Below are 17,302 nucleotides of genomic sequence, written 5' to 3'. Positions count from 1 at the left end.
AAAACAAGTTGGTGACAATCACCCATGCTCCATACAACTGCATTTGTATGTTAGATAAGGAGCTATATAAGAAACTTAAAGTCTTCTATTTTTTACCTCCATTATAAGAAAGGAAAGTAGGCCTTTCTCATGCAAAGTTCTAAGTCTAACAGAACTTTTGTCTCTGGGATTTTGTTTTGTCTGACACTTAGTGTGGAGCTGCTAAAACTGCATGTTCACTGGGCCTCAGCTGGCCTTTAGAAAATGAAGCAGAACTGTAAGGATGTATCACTTCATTTGAATCAGATTTTACATCAGAAATAAAATGCTTCTAAAAAAATGAAGAGATTCTCAAATACTAGTTATTTTGGAATTTTATAAATATGTATGTATTGTTTTATTTTAATGAATGAATTTTAATTTAATGAATAAATTTAAATGAAATGACAGTCATACTTAGCAAGAATAACTGGCACACAATCTCCCAGGAGTCATGTATTGTATGCTTTTGTTGTCAGTGGAAACTTTTGAAATTGAACACTATTAAAGATTTACACTCACTTTTCCAATAATCTCAGTCTGCACTGTTATCTACATTTGCCACTGCTTGATTGATCAGGGAGCAGCAGCAATTTAGAAGATGTTTTGGAGTTACAGAAATATATTAAATTTGGTATATCTTTTTAACTATTTCTAACTTCTTTTAATAAGAAAGCCAAATGCCTATAGATGTTAAAAAATTTATGGAAACTAGCACACATTTGAGCATGGTTTCATGAGAAGGAAAGAGCTCATTTATGTATGTTAGAGGTGAGGTAGAAGTCACAAATAAACATTCTGTTTTGATATCTGTCTTGTTGGTGAATTGGTTTTTCAGTTTCCAAGTTCCACAGTGCTCTAAAAATTAATATTATGTTTTTAAGAAAGCACATGGACTGTAGATAAAGAAGACCACAAAGATTTAGTAGACATTAACAAGATAGAGAAATGGTGAAAAGAGGGGATTCTAAGCAGTCAACTCAGATTCTGAATTAGAAAAAAAAATTATCACAGGAGTAATGGAACCAAGTAGTGTGAGATGTAGGTACAGAAGTAGGAATGTGTTACAGTGTATGGAAGTCTTAAGCATCTTAAAGGTTTTCATTTCATCATATGAACAAGGGTAAGGCAATGAAGAATTTTGAAAAGAAAAATGAAAATATTGAAATGACAATAAGATTTGCTTCATTAGATAGAACTTTAAATGTAGTGTAGGATATGAATCAGAGTGGTCAGTTGATAAATAGGACATACCGGCCCTACTGATATAACTCAGATGAGAGTCAGTAATAGCACAACTTAGATGAGTTCTGTACAAGAAATCAATGTCAGGAACCTGGAGAATGTGCCCAATGTTGTCTATTTAATAATAGAAACATTTCTATGCCACCCCTTAGGCAGATAACCTAATCACTTTGCTATGATGTTATTTTGGCATCCTGAATGGCCAGTGAGAGTTGACTAGATAAGATTTCTTTGATAGCCGGGAGGTGGTGGCACACACCTTTAATCCCAGCACTTGGGAGGAGAGGCAGGCGGATCTCTGTGAGTTCGAGGCCAGCCTGGTCTCCAAAGCGAGTTCCAGGAAAGACACAAAGCTACACAGAGAAACCCTGTCTCGAAAAAGAAAAAAAAAAAAAAGATTTCTTTTAGAAGCATGTAGCAATAATTTTTGTTTGAAAGGTAATTTACACACATTATCTATTGTAATTACTTTATAGATTATTGCAACAAAATATTTAACGGAAGCAACATAAGGAAGAAATGTTTCATTTTGACTTACAGTTCCTATGGCCATTATATGGGCAATCAAAAAGAAAAAAAGAACAGGAAGTAAAGTCAGGCTATAAAACCTCAAGGTCCACCCACACTGATGTCTTTACTCCAGCAAGACACCACCACCTAAACATTTGACAACCTTCTACAAAAATGCCACCAGCTCAGGGCCAAATGTTCAAACCTGGGCCTACTGGGGACATTTCACAAACACTTCATAACACTATCTATATTGTCTTATTTCATGACTAAGATGGATATATAGTAGTATATCATAATTCTAACTACTAGGATGTTGGGCTCCAAACAGTGAGAGTTGGTATATGTCTCTTTTGCCTGCTTGGGACTCTTTTCCTCCTGTCGGGTTGCCTTGCCCAGCTTCAGTATTAGGACTTTTGCGTGTCTTATTGTATCATGTTTTTGTCCTGTTTAGACGTCATGTTTTGGAGGTCTGCTCTTTTCTGAAGAGGGAATGCAAGGGGAGTGGATCTTGGGGAGAAAGGAGGTTGGGGAAAGCTGGGAGGAATAGAAAGAGGGGAAACAGTGGTGTGTATTGTATGAGAGAAGAATCTATTTCCAATAAAAAATAAAAAAAAAAAAACTAAGAAGAAAATAAAAACAAAATTCCCCACACACAAAAAATCCCCAAAACAACAACAACAAAAAACAAGATAACTAAGTCATTGCCCTACCTATAAAAGATATAGACAATATAGACAGGATGATAGTAAAGTAACCTATTGCAATTACAAAAACAAAAATCTTCCATTAGTATTTTAAAATAAGTAAAGCTAATATCTTCATGAAGAATTAGGTGTTGATGCAGAAAAGATATAGTGTAAGAGATGGATTTACAAGCACATGACAAATTGGACCCTTGGACCCTTGTAAGGGTGGGGGGAAACTCATTGTCTGTGACTATGTTTAATCAGAAGTGATAACTCCATTATACCTATGAATATTAAATTTTGAAAATATTATATTATCTCCTTAAAACACCTTAATTAATAGTAATACTTCTATTAATATTTTTACTTGACAATTTTTCTCTTAAAAATAGTATACTCTTGTTTGTCTATGTGATTACAGGCACCACGTTCTATGGTGTGTTTGTGGAAGTCAGAAAACAGTATGGGGTATAGAACCCAGGGATTGAACTCAGGTTGTCAGGTTGCATGCAAGAGTTTTACCCACTGAGTGATCTTATTGGCCCAGTAATATACACTTGAGATTTCTTTTGTACAAGATGAATAAGATGACTCCAGACAGAACAATATCTTTAGTACAAACATAGTAGTAGAAGGTACAGAAAGTTAGCAAAGAAAATTGTGCTTTCCATTTTGATAGGAATATGTAGTAAATTAGAATGATAGCGGTCAGTGAGTCTGGAAAATTGGAGTACAGTTGTTGAAAATCTTACAGATCTGTTATTGTATACCAGAAAAAAATGTATTTCCCATATCTAATTTGAGGATTTAAAACAAAATTTCTCTGGATATTTCAGTATGTTTCTCTTCTCTAACATGACTCAGTGTTCAGTGATCTTTATTATTAGTGATGTAGATCCTAGCATCAATATGTTCCACATTATTGTGATTCCTAGGCTAGATCTAGATGGTAGATAAACTTACTGAATGTTTATCAGAAGAAGAGCTCTCTCTTCAATAGGCAGTCATTTGGAATCTGTGGGGAACACTTGGGAATAGTTCCCAGGCCAAATTGCCGTTCTATTTATATCCATGACCTCCTTCAGGATGCTGTATCCACTGAGTACTGTGAAAAAACCCTTGAAGGCAGTATTTGGGCCAGAAACATCAACCAAAATGGGTGTAATTAGATTTATTTTCTTTTTTAAGAAATGAAAGTATGTTTTGGAGGAAGCCCTATCAGTCAACACTTAGTTGAAATTGTTTCCTTTCAAATCCCTGAATTATTATGTATAATTTATTTGATGTATTTAGTGGAACTCAGCTAACTTCAGATCATTGACTGTGTACTGTATCACAGCACTCTCAGCATTCAGAGTGTGGGTATGCACGCACGTGTGTGTGTGTGTGTGTGTGTGTGTGTGTGTGTGTGTGTGTGTGTACATACGCTTATGGATATGTTTGATTCAGTAGTTGTAATCTGTGATTCTGACAAGTCTAGAAAAGTTCATTTCCACTTGATGAGACAGGAAGTCCGAGAAGGAGAGCCCAGGAATGGCTCTGAATGAGAATATCTTTCTTCTTTAAACGAAGTGAACTGATGAGGAAGTATAAATGCAAGTGCACACAACACACACACACACACACACACACACACACACACACACACACACACAAAGTTTTCTTTGTGTTAGTGACAGTAAGTTGTCCACTACAAGTGGATCCAAGAAAGTTACTCATCTCATCCTACCTCCCTCAAAGTATTTCTTAAGCATTAACTTGGATAGGAGGATTTGATTATTAATCAATGGGAGTCTGGTAGGAGATAAACTCTTCTAAATGTTCTTAAACTAGAAGAAGTAGACTCAAAGATCTCAGAAATTTATTTTTGTCACCTTTATCTCTCGAGTAATCTGAATCTTTATTTTAAAATGTAATGGTGTATGGAAAAACATGAACTCTTTAAAGCTTGATAAAAAAAAACAGCTGTGGTAATATGTTAGACAGCAGTCATATGCTGTATTGACCTTGCTTTAGCTTCTTCTCCCTCATTCAGGGAAGGATAGTTTTTTTCAGACATTTCTAAGTGTTACCCTCTCCCCACCTCCATGCTTCATTGAAAATCTTTATTTTTATGTGGTTGTAAACAGAAGTGGAGCTTTCTGTCCTTTCCACCCAATTATACCCAGCAATCACTTCCCAAATTACCACACAGAGACTTATATTAATTATAAATATTTGGCTGATGGCTCAGGCTTATTACTAGCTAGCTCTTATATATAAATTAACCCATTTTTACTATTCTATGCCTGGCCATGTGGCCTGTTGCTTACTGGTTCTCTGGTATCTTGCTCCTTGGGCAGCTGGCTGGTTTCTGCCTTAACTCTACCCTTCTTCCTCTGACTCCTCAGTTTGATTGAACTGCCTAACCCTATCTGCCTTGCTAGAGACCCAAACTGCTTTATTATCAATCAGTGAGAGCAACGCACATTTGCAGTGTACAGAAGGACATTCCACAGCATGTGATGCTACTCCGGAGCAAGTTGGAGAGAGTGAAAATAATTGAGATGCACAATTTTTGATGGTGTCTGCTGTGCTTAATACTATATAAAATTTACAAAAGCAATTAGAAAGCATTTCAAAAAGACAGCCAACTTTTGGACAATTATTATGTCCTCTCTTTCAGTGCTTGCTTGCTTCATTTCAGTTTAGCTCAAATCAATAACTCCAAGAGCATTTGGAGTTAATATATGATGTATCCACTTATAAATCTCATAAACCTGGGGCAACTAGTTATTTTGAAGAGGATCCACAAAAGTATCTACACACACACACACACACACACACACACACACACACACACACACACACACACATTTCTACTAAATGTTAAGAAAACTACTTTCAATGAAGGAAGAAGAGGGAAATCAAGCTTTGAAGGAACATCCCACTACACAGGGGTTTGTATTAACCCATATTTTCAGATTAAAATGTTGAATGTGTCTGGAAAAGAAAATAAACCAGAATAAATAAAATACCACATAGATATGTTCTTTCCATGCTGCAAACATCTAGACATTTGAAACTTTTTACGTAATCAACTGTTCTTGCTCTCATGACTCCTACTTACCAAATATTTCTATTTCTCCTGTGCACAGGGTGGTTTGACTTTTCCCATGCCCTTCACACTAAATGTGTCCTTATTGACTTGCTCTATTGAGTGATTCTTTAGAAGTTGTATCTGTCACATCTGGGGAGCTTGCTGGGCATCTGTAAGGACCCCGAGGAATGGTTGTAGGTGTGGAGGCCTTAGCCTTGCTTCTGGAGAGTAAGAAGTGCCAAGGATTTCTGTCCTCCACCTAAGCCTCCAACCAGAATAAATCACTAAACACAGATGAGAAATAACTGTTACTTTATAGTGCTAGATTTTGAGGTCACATTAACTCATGATGATTTAATAAAACCTATGCAATCAACTATGTTTAGGGTTATTTTGGCATCTATGTGTGGGGTATTTATAAATAATTGCAAGAGTTTCATATCTTAATATGTGCCACACTGACTTGCTATGCTTTTAAAGTTAAATTTTAACTTAAAATGGTATGTATATATATACAAGTTTTGCCTGCGTGTATGTTTGCAGTACCATGGTACCTTCGGAAGCAAAAATAGGCTGCCAGGACAACCAGAACTGAAGTTACAGCTGGCTGTGAACCACCCTGTGGATTTTGGAGATTGAACTCAGGTCCTGTGGATGAGCAGCCAGTGCTCTTAACCACTAAGAAATCTCTCCAATCTTGGTGTGGTGTATTTTTGCCCAGCTCTTAATTTTGTTATTTATGACAACTATCATAACTTTCTAGTAATTGGAAGCCAAATGTTTTAAAATATTTATATAATATCATGTGTGTATCTTAATATGAATTTCATGAACTCATGTGTATTCTGTTTAAATTTCTTTCCCCATTTTTATTCTATAGTGTGTTCATACAGCCTATCAGTTGGTGGCATCAACTCACCTCATGCTCTTACATTCTCTCCTAAATAGAAAATCCCTTATATGATTCATCTTTATCAAACTCTGTGTGTGTGTGTGTGTGTGTGTGTGTGTGTGTGTGTGTGTGTGTGTGTGTGTGTGTGTGTGTGTGGTTATACAAAGGTGGGCAGGAATCGAGAAAGAGCTATCAATCTGTCAATCCTGTCCATGTCCGGGCCGGGTGAGGTTTCCCGTGTACATGTGTCAACCTTGATACTAATCCTCAGAATGAATCTTGTTAGTTTCAGAAAGGGTTTCTCATTGGCCTTGAAATCAAAGATTTTAGATAAGCTAGCTGTCTATGAAGGCTCAAATATCTACATGACTCCCCGCTCCAGCACTAAGTTTATAAATACACATCATCACACCTGGATTTGATGGGTATTATTAGGAGTCCTTAGGTTCTCATGCGCTTTGTCAACTGAGCTATTGCCAAAGCCTCTCTATGGGTTATAAAGCCTTATGGCACAAATTATAAAAATGCATATTTAGAAAAGCCCATTTTTTCCTGGAAAGTGGGTGAAAATAATGAATGTGATGATGACAGAAATTCTAAGAAGTTGTGAACCAGGAACCAGGAAAATGTATGTTCAAACTGGCTGCAGCCATATAATTCATACTAAGAAATTACTCTTTTAATTTTGATTCCTGGACAAAAAAAATCAGAAGTTAATGTCAAAGTACATAGCAAACAACCTTCCAAAATTTAAAAATATGTAGAAATAAAAAGGATCATGGTTGTGAAGAAAGCTCATTGGATCACAGTACTTGCTGTACAAGGACCTGAGTTTGTATTTTTAGAACCCATTCAAAGCTGGACACAGGAGTCTACATCTAACTCCAGTAGGAAGAACTATTGATGACCTCACAACAAAGCTTTGGAAATCTGGGGTATTTAATATTGGATTAATATTTTAAATAATGAAACAGCAATGGCCAATTAATATGTATCCCCACAATGGAATTAGATTAGGGCCAGAAAGTACCATAACAGGGTACTATTTCATTGTATAGTTGTGGCTGTCTTTTGCCTTCCTATTTTTCTCAGGTCAAATATAATGATTTATATATTAAATATAAAATGATAATAATTTTACAACAGTTTCTTTTATTTATTATATTTAATATAAAGTGTTTAGCATGATCAATGGCATGGAGTATGATTTTAATAAATTTTAGTATTATAATTATTAAGAATAAGAAAAAGCAGACCTGACATCAAATTTCAGATGAAATCAATGTAGAAGTCTGGGGCAACCAAGAAGGTAGGAAAGTTGAAAATAAGAAACAAAATCTTTCCAAAGGACTATTAAAAGGTTGAAGAAGATACAAGGATGCCTCTTTGAGAGAACCATCATTTGGAAACCATTTAGATAAAATCACACCAGTTCTATTTTTGGAGGGATAATCATATTCCAGTCGTTCCTAATTTCAATGATCATCTACTATGATAATGAATAATCTGAAGTGAGATGTCAGTATTTGATTGTAGCTGTTTACAAACTATTGTGATTACACTCAGTTGTATAACTGCTTAATTTATTGATGTTTACTTGACATGTTTTCAGCACCATTTGTGACTGCAGATAATTATTTCTTGTCTAATTCGTTATATGTTTGCATTTGATTTGTCTGATTACTGCAGGTGGAAACAATAGGGGACGCATACTGTGTTGCAGCAGGGCTGCATAGAAAAAGCTTATGCCATGCCAAGCCCATTGCTCTGATGGCTTTAAAGATGATGGAACTTTCAGAAGAGGTTCTGACCCCTGATGGAAGACCCATTCAGGTAACCTCAACAAGCTGATGTGAAAAACAAATGAACCTTTTGCTGGGAGGTAGGGAAGGATTCAGAAATTCCGTTATGGGTTATACTTGCTGGAGTTTATAAATCTAAACAAGGTAGGGATGACCAGTGCTAACTCATAGGTTCAGAGGGGTCCAAACAGGAAAGAGATGTGGAAGACAAATTATCTTGAACTGAAGAAAAAAATGAAGGAATGTGACCAAGGAGAAGACCCTAATTCAGTGGGTAAGTTACTATATCCAAGTGAGGTTGGTAGGGAAAATCAGAATCTGAGCTCTAACCAAACCAACACACAAGAGACCAGCACTGCTCATGAGGCTGTGGGCCTCAAAGTTCTGTGATATTTTTATGTTGTGGAGATTTATTTATTAGTAGTTATGCATAAATGGCTCTCTAAAATCTACAATCTGTCTCTGAGAATGACTGAGTTAATATAATTGCATTCCTGCCAATTACACTCAAAGAATAATCCCAGAATTGGTATTACCACAGATCCTTGTAAAACAAATCCTTCATAATTAGAGAAATGCCTTAAATTCAAGGGAGAACTTTTATAAAATTTCACTAACCGCCGGGCGGTGGTGGCGCACGCCTTTAATCCCAGCACTTGGGAGGCAGAGGCAGGCGGATCTCTGTGAGTTCGAGGCCAGCCTGGGCTACCAAGTGAGTTCCAGGAAAGGCGCAAAGCTACACAGAGAAACCCTGTCTCAAAAAACCAAAAAAAAAAAAAAAAAAAAAAAAAATTTTACTAACCACAGGTTTTGAAAAAATGGAGGGAAAAGATGCCTCATATCTGTGTACCTTTCTAGTTCCTGTGTGATGTCAAATTAACCACCCCAAATAAACGTTCCATTTTAAACTATTAAAGTGCTGTTTTAAACACATTATAAATAAATTGCACCTACTTGTACACATCTTTGAAATTATGGGAAATGGAGAAGTGTGACAATTATATTGTATGTACATTGAAAAGGGTGGAATTGCTGAGTTTAATATAAGTGGTTGGTCATTAACAATGACATTAGGAAACTGAAAAAATACTACTTGTCCCTATGATTGGTTGGAAAACACCAGCTTTAACCATATTCTCAAAGAATCCCCATAGGTACATAGGTTCACTTTTCATTGAAAATTGAATGACTAAAACGAAAGATATAGCAAGAGAAAATAAAACTGGTAGTGGGAGAGGGAGAGAGTAGAGAGAAGGGGAAAGGCAGAGGGAGAAAGGAAGGAAGAGACACACAGAAATCTAGTAGAAGAACCCACAGAAACCATAAACAGGGCAAGACCAGTAATGACATTATCATACATCAAAATTACCATATGGAATTAGACTGACAGTATTCAATATACTTAAAGAAATAAGAGAAGGTGAAAAATGTAAAGAAGGAAAAATACTTGAAAAGAAAGAAGAGATGTTCAACCATTAGCACACTAATTTAAAGAAGAGAGAACTGGGTGAGTGGGCTTAGGAGCCTGCTATACACAGATGAAGCATAGTCAGGAGACTAAAACTTAGTACTGAAGAAAATTCTTTACACTCTTCAGTGAACAGAAAAGCTTTAATTTTATTGTAGCAAAATTTAAACATCTCCCTTTTTATGAAGTACTGAAGAAAATTCTTATTGATAAGACCAGATAATTTAATGATCTAATTTACTAATGAGGAAATAAGAACAATGGAATGTTAAATGAAAAATATACATAAATGATGCAGCAAAGATAATGGGGACATGCATCTACTATGTTCAGTGGTTTTTGAACTGAGATACACAAGGAATAAAAAAAGGAAATGTTTACTAGGACTGTTAAAAGATGCTAATCAGGTACCTAAGGGATTCAAGAAATGATATATGCAAAGGAATAGAAAAACTAAATGCCTCTAAATGAGACTGAAGTGCACCAGAGAAGAACATTTGGCAGTTTGTGAAAGAAAAACTGGTTAGTAGGATTGATCATGAGCTATTGAATAAAGGAGCTGTGGAATCATGTGGGGAAAATAGATCCGATCAATTAGTTGATCAATTAAATTGGTTCTGTATTTAATCAAATCCAGGTTGACGCTTAAAGTAGGAAAGAATACATTGTGAATTTAGATAAAAATTCTAACAATCATAAAAAGAGAGATGTTTAAATTTTGCTACAATAAAATGAAAGCTTTTCTCTTCATTGAAGAGAGTAAAGAACAGCTCCAAAACCCACAGAATTTTTAAGCATATATAATTAATAAAAACAGCTTTAGTCAACCTCACCAATAATTAGAATCACATAAATAATAAAAATTATGGCACAGAACTTTGTCTACCAGCTTGGCTAACCTTTTAGCCTCTGGCAGTGTCACTGTGGAAAGGATCCTGAGTAGGGGATTCTGAATGACAGCTGTTGGCCGTTTGACGGGTACAATCCACTTGGCAATTAGGAACGTTTTATTTGTGCATGTCATAAAACTCAGCAACTCTTATTCTAGAGGTTTGCCCTAGGGAGATACTTGTGACTGTATAGCTGAAATCACACACAGGATAATCCTTAGAAGCATTTTTCCTAATTGGTTCAATTAGGAAATAACTAAATTTTCCATAAATCTTTGAGTGGATAAATCATGATATATTTATACCTTAGCATACCATTCATTTGGTAATTAATTAAATTTATTGGTGACATCAATGTGAATGAATGTCAAAAACAGTGAGACACCATCAAAGAATTCCACGTTGCTCCACTCAGTTAAAGTTTAAAATCAAAAAATTAAAAACACACCTCTATAAAAATACCTCCATTGGCCGGGCGTTGGTGGCGCACGCCTTTAATCCCAGCACTCGGGAGGCAGAGCCAGGCGGATCTCTGTGAGTTCGAGGCCAGCCTGGGCTACCAAGTGAGCTCCAGGAAAGGCGCAAAGCTACACAGAGAAACCCTGTCTCAAAAAACCAAACAAAAAAAAAAAAAAAAAAAAAAAAAAAAAAAAAAAATACCTCCATTGATAGAAAAGGTACAAATTATAAACAAGGAGCTACTGTTCTAAAATTGAAGAAGAGCAGGCTGTAAAAAGGAAAGGAAACCCAGGCAAAATTATTCACTTTACTGTTTTTCAGGGGCATCTTTATGTTTATGTGTAACTGTTTCAAAAACTGGAGTTTTCTCGCCAATCCTAAAGTCATGATAGCAAGCCAGTATTGAATATTAAAAAGAAAACTTGCAGTTTTCATCATCATGGCATTTTTACATTATGAATGGCACTTTCCATCACTACAGGGAAAATAAATTACAGAAATGTAGCCTTAGGTCTACTGCAAACTACCACACACTGACATTTTCGACCCCATTACGTGGCCACCTTATTTATTGTTGGAGATTTTTGTTGTACATCGAGATTTCTCTGATAGAGGATTTCATGCTTAAAACTGATTTTCAGTATCATCACAACAAACTCTGGTGACCAGAGCCAGGGCATTGTGTTTTACAGGGTGCCCATTAATGTTCCATTTGTGGATTGTAATATTTACTCCATCTCATGAATCAGTTAGTCTTATTAAATCAGAAGAGGAAATGTTCATAAAGATTTAATAAGGACAGAGAAATAGATTTCAAAATAATAAAACCACCCTCACAAATCCAGACTTTTGCTAATTTATAGTGTTTGCATAGATGAAGATTCTTTTTTGACTTATGACTTTGATTTTGAAATGTGTCCAAGCTCAGTACCAGGGGGACATCTTCAAGCATAAGGAAAAAAAATTTTCATTATAAAATGGTTATCTCAAATTATGTGAGACTTGCATGCTCTGCTGCCTATGTTGCCATAATTGCAGAAAGGAGAGCTTTCCAAGCCATTTAACTTTTGAAAAATAAAATAATAGTTTTGCATAGGTCTATCTTGTAATGATGGCTGCCCCAGCTCTTCCCATATCTTCCCCCCCCTCCTACCCATGCAACTTGATGTTCTCAATAAATAAATAAATACATAAATAAAAAAGAGAAGATAACTAAACAGAAAAAAATCATTCTTTGCACTTGATTTACATGGAATAGTTTTGTTTGTTTTTACCATCTGAAAATACAGTATTACTTATGTAACTACTATTGCATTTTCATTCTTCTTTAGAAGGAAGCTAATTTTATTCTACTTTAAGCAAAGAGAAAATTAAAAATTAAAACCATTTACGTTCTTTTGTTGTTGATGCTGAACTATATTGTAATTTTGTTTTGTTTTTTGAGACAGTGTTTCTCTGTGTAGCTTTGTGCCTTTCCTGGAACACTCTTTGTAGACCAGGCTAGCCTGGAACTCACAGAGATCCGCCTGCCTCTGCCTCCCAAGTGCTGGGATTAAAGGCGTGCACCACCACCGCCCGGCGTAATTTTATATTTAAACTATATTGTAATTTTACTAGAAAATGCTGATTTTATTCTTCGCCTTACTTTCATGAACCCATTCTTTTCTCTTTTACTTTTTGGTTTTTCGAGACAAGGTTTCTCTGTGTAACAGAATCCTGTCTGTCCTAGAACTTGCTTTGTAGACTCAGCTGGCCTCAAATTCACAGAGATCCTCCTATATCTGCCTCTCGAGTACTGGGATTAAACGCATGTAACACCATGCCCCTTTTGGATCTATATTTATGGAAACAGTTTAGATAAATTTTTATTGTTGAAAGGCAAATTTATCCTAACGTTTTTACTGCTCTGTTTAAAACAACCAAATATTTGTTAGCAGTTGGGTTTTAATCTTAAAAATAAAAACTGTTGTAAAGAATTAGAAAATGGGGCTACAAGTATATGAGAAAAACAGAATTTTCTCTTTTTAGAAGCTTTTATAGAAGGCTGAGTGTATCTAAATGTCTGTGTTTTAATTCTGGACCCATTAAAATGTTTTCATTAAATTTCATCTCATAGTGATATAAACTCAAATTTTCTTCATTAGTTCAGAGAACAGTGCATTTTACATAATGATGCAATTATAGAGGGATTGTGAAATAGTTGGGAAAAAAAACATATAATCACATTGCATATTAATGTGTTTAGCAATCTCACTTGCAAATTGAACATACTATGAATGCTTTCTAACTGCTTAATCCAATGGCAGAAATATTAACATGCAATTTGCATATATTGCAATGCATTACATTATAACTCTTCAAACTTCATCTGCTGATGAGTTTACATGATTTTCTGAAATTATAAAGTAATCTCCAATTAATTTTTAAATGTGTCAATATTTGAAAAGGAAATCTAATGTTATTTTAATATTCAAAGGGATTTTACTCTTTGCAAATACTGCAATGTTTAGTTAATCAATGGGAGTACAGCTTTTGAGAGTATGTAACAGAAGAAAAACTATTTGATAACTTAATTTTCTATAATTTTTATTTGTTGACAGAATATTCTAATTGGTGCTTAGTAATGAAGTATGTACATTTACTTGAAATTCTCAGCTCAAAATCTTCTATCTAATGAGAAAAGCTGGTAGTCAGACAGAACTTCCTAGGTGTTATATGAACTCCTTGCTATTCCAGTGAGTCTAACTACTCCTGCCTGTTCTATGTATCTATCAGACATATTCCACATTACTTTCATTTTGTTCTTTTCCATTTTTCATGTACATATGCACCGTGCTTGCCTATATATGTGTGTGTTTTGTGGGGAGCACAAATGTTTGCAGGAACATGTGCACCTGTGTGCACATACATTTGGAGGCTGAAATTGAGATGAAGAAATTCCTTCATTACTCTACTATATTATTTATTAAGGCAGGGTCTCTCAGCCAGACTCAGTGCTCGAAAATATAGCTAGTCTTCTTAGCTTGCTCTGGAGGATGCCTTCAGAAGCTGGAATATAGTTGGGCCACCATGTTTACCTGACATTTACATGGGTGTCTGAGGATCCAAGCTTGGGTACTCATGCTTGAATACCAAGCATTTTCCCAACTGAGCCATTTCCCAGCCCTCAGTTTAATTTTACTTTCATAGATATGCATGTAGTTGAAGTTTAAATAAGTCACTCTCTAGTGGTTGTAAAAAAAAAAAAAAAAAAACAACAAACAAATATATAAAATGGTACATAAATGACTAGTGAGGATTTTGGCTAACTATAGTTTCTAATAGTTTATGTCATGAATTTAAAGTCCATGTTTCAAAACCCTCATGGTCTATTATATTATGTGTCTATGGTCTATTACAATATTTTATTTAATTTTTAAGTCATGCTTCTTGTCTCCTGTGTGTCAAATTACTGTTATTACTATTGTCATTTTCAGTAGTGGGGATTATATATACAACATTATAGAAATAGCATAAGATCCAGACTGATATTACAATCCATAGGGAAATTACTCGCTAAATCAAGCAGCTCTGAGAAAGAGAAATCAAATGAATTGACCTAGATTTTGGGTTCTATGAAAAATAATCAATTTTGGGTATGACCCTCTATTTTTAATATTAGCTTATACATTTTATTTTCATTCATTCATTCGTTGTGTGTGTGTGTGTATGTGTGTGTGTGTGTCCGTGTGTATGTGTGCACATGCATCATATCACATATGTGGAGTTCAGATGAGGAAACAACTTGCAGTAGTTTATTCTCTCCTTCAACCATTTGGATCATGGGGATTGAATTCAAGTTAACAGTATGCTTGGTGGTAGGTATCTTTACCACCTGAGCCATCTCAATAGCCCTGCTTACAACTTTGCTTTTTACCTTTTGGATCTCACCTCATAATATAGAGGTTTTATTAAGGCCTATGCTTTCCATTATTAGAGAGCTTCTATACCCCTAATTCTACAGGACTGTCTGAAGTAGTGGTCTTCTTAGGTAAATCTTCTGGGGTGGGAAGATACAATCCCTTCAGGTTTCTTGATAACTCCTGTTGACCTTCTCTATACATTGGAGATGTAATTTTTCATTGCCTGAGAGTTATTATTTTTTAATGAATGTATCCATTTTATGTGTAGAGGTATTTTTTCTGCATGTATGTCAGTGTACCAGGTTCCTAGTTCCCACAGAGGCTAGAAGAAAATATTGGATCCCCTTAAGCTGTAGATGGCTATAAGTTAGCCCATGGGTGTTGGGAACCCAATGCAGGTTCTCTGTGCCAGGTTTTTTTAACTGCTGCGCCACATCTTCAGCCCCGTGATTTTAGTTTTTAAGACATTTATTTATTTTATATGTTCCCTTTAAGACAATAAATGAACATCACTTATTTTTAATAATATTACAACCAAAATGGTTCATTTTCTAATTAAATTCAGTTATACACAAGGAAAAATATATTTTATCATTAGTTTGAAAATTATAATTTCTGGTGAAATCAGATGAGGACAATTATGATCATGCCTACTCTTTTTCTCTTTTCATTTTTGTTTGTGTAAAAGCACAGGTGCCAGGCTCTGGGGTGGAAGAGAGGGTTCAGAAGTTGAGAGCACTTCATGCTGTTGCAGAAAACCTGAGTTTGGCTTAGTGTCTATGTCAGGTGCTCACAGCCTTCTAATGATTTCAGCATCAGGGAATAAATGCTTCTGTTTCTGTAGAAACATACTTGAAGTGTACATAACTACACACACACACACACACACATACACACACACACACACACACACACACACACACACACACACACACACACTCACACAATCAAAGATAAAATGAATCTTTAAAAAATTTAAAGCCAGGCGGTGGTGCCACAAGCCTTTAATCCCAGCACTCGGGAAGCAGAGCCAGGTGGATCTCTGTGAGTTCGAGGCTAGCCTGGTCTACAGAGCAAGATCCAGGAAAGGTGTAAAGCTATCCAGAGAAACCCTGTCTCGAAAAAAAAATTAAATAGAAATTCCATGTTCTACTTTGAATATAATTATTATGTCATATTTTGGCTCACTTTGCTTTAATAGAAAATTACTTGTCTGGCATGATGATTCAATGCTGATTTGTAGATAGCAACTTTCCTGCCCTAAGGTCCTAGATGAGGTTCCATAATTAGGTAACACGTCCACAAAGTATATGTCAATGAGGGAATTGCCCTCCTAGCTGATTTTAGCTGCTACTTCTTCCATTTTAATTGTTGTTGTTTTGGTTCTTCGTTGTTTTCCCATTTATTAAACATATATTCTTTTTTCATGCAATATAATATGAATACAATTTCCCCTCCCTTTGCTCTTGCAGTTCCTCCCCACCTCCTCTTCCATCCAGATCTACTCACTTTCTGTCTCTCATTAGAAAAGAACAGGCTTCTGAGAGAAAACAAACAAAACAAAACCAATTAAAGTATAATGAGATAAAGTAATATAATTACAACATTTATAGACACAAATGTTCCATCATACTTCCATGGAAAAAGTAGCTTTCTAAGGCATTCATTCCTAACAATACTTATCTTGTTGGAGATTTTTTCATAGTGTTTTTCAGACATTTTTTAGGCAGCCCTATGCAAACATATGTAATGCTGACAGGTTTGTGGAAAGAAAGACAGAAATGATGATGACAGTGTTCCACTTATTAACATGGAACTCCGTATTCAGGGCATGCAAATCACAGAAAGAGCTCCATTTTATTTTATTCAGTATCTTGTTGTTGTTGTTTCACATTTCCACAAGAAAAATATGTGGTTTAAATAATTTATAAAGCTACTCTGTTAAATACTTTTATTAAAATTTCATTTTTTAGAATATTCCATTCTAAAAAGGTTATCATCTGTCTTATTTTGTAAGCTTTTCTCCAGAAAGTTTCTCTCCCGGAACTATTGGTACAACACTCTAGAGAAAAGCTCAAAATTATATTAGTGATGAGATTCATTTGGATTTGATTTGCATGTACTTCTCCTTTCTTCTTACTTTGGTGAAGCCTCCACACATTCGGCACACCATTCTTTGCTTTGTCTGAGGTTGTATAAAGAATGGGACTTTCCATTTGCCCCTTCTTATTCATATTAAGATGTGATTACTTCAGCCCATTTTGAAAGGTTAACATTGAACTAGAATTTTTTTTTTTTCCTGAGACAGGGTTTCTCTGTGTAGCTTTGCGCCTTTCCTGGAACTTGCT

General features: G+C 35.4%; 1 protein-coding gene across 1 annotated transcript in view; it reads left to right on the top strand.

The window, feature by feature from the left end:
• Gucy1a2 (guanylate cyclase 1 soluble subunit alpha 2) overlaps positions 1-17,302 on the top strand; it is a 319,363-nt gene that overhangs the window by 208,182 nt on the left and 93,879 nt on the right. The window contains exon 6 of the mRNA XM_028893011.2: positions 8,123-8,266. Within this exon, the coding sequence (XP_028748844.1) occupies positions 8,123-8,266 (144 nt within the window). The remainder of the gene's footprint in view (positions 1-8,122; positions 8,267-17,302) is intronic.

The sequence above is a fragment of the Peromyscus leucopus genome, chromosome 7 (genome assembly GCF_004664715.2).
Source record: "Peromyscus leucopus breed LL Stock chromosome 7, UCI_PerLeu_2.1, whole genome shotgun sequence".
NCBI classification, from domain to species: domain Eukaryota; kingdom Metazoa; phylum Chordata; class Mammalia; order Rodentia; family Cricetidae; genus Peromyscus; species Peromyscus leucopus.
This window is presented reverse-complemented; position numbering and strand designations above follow the sequence as displayed.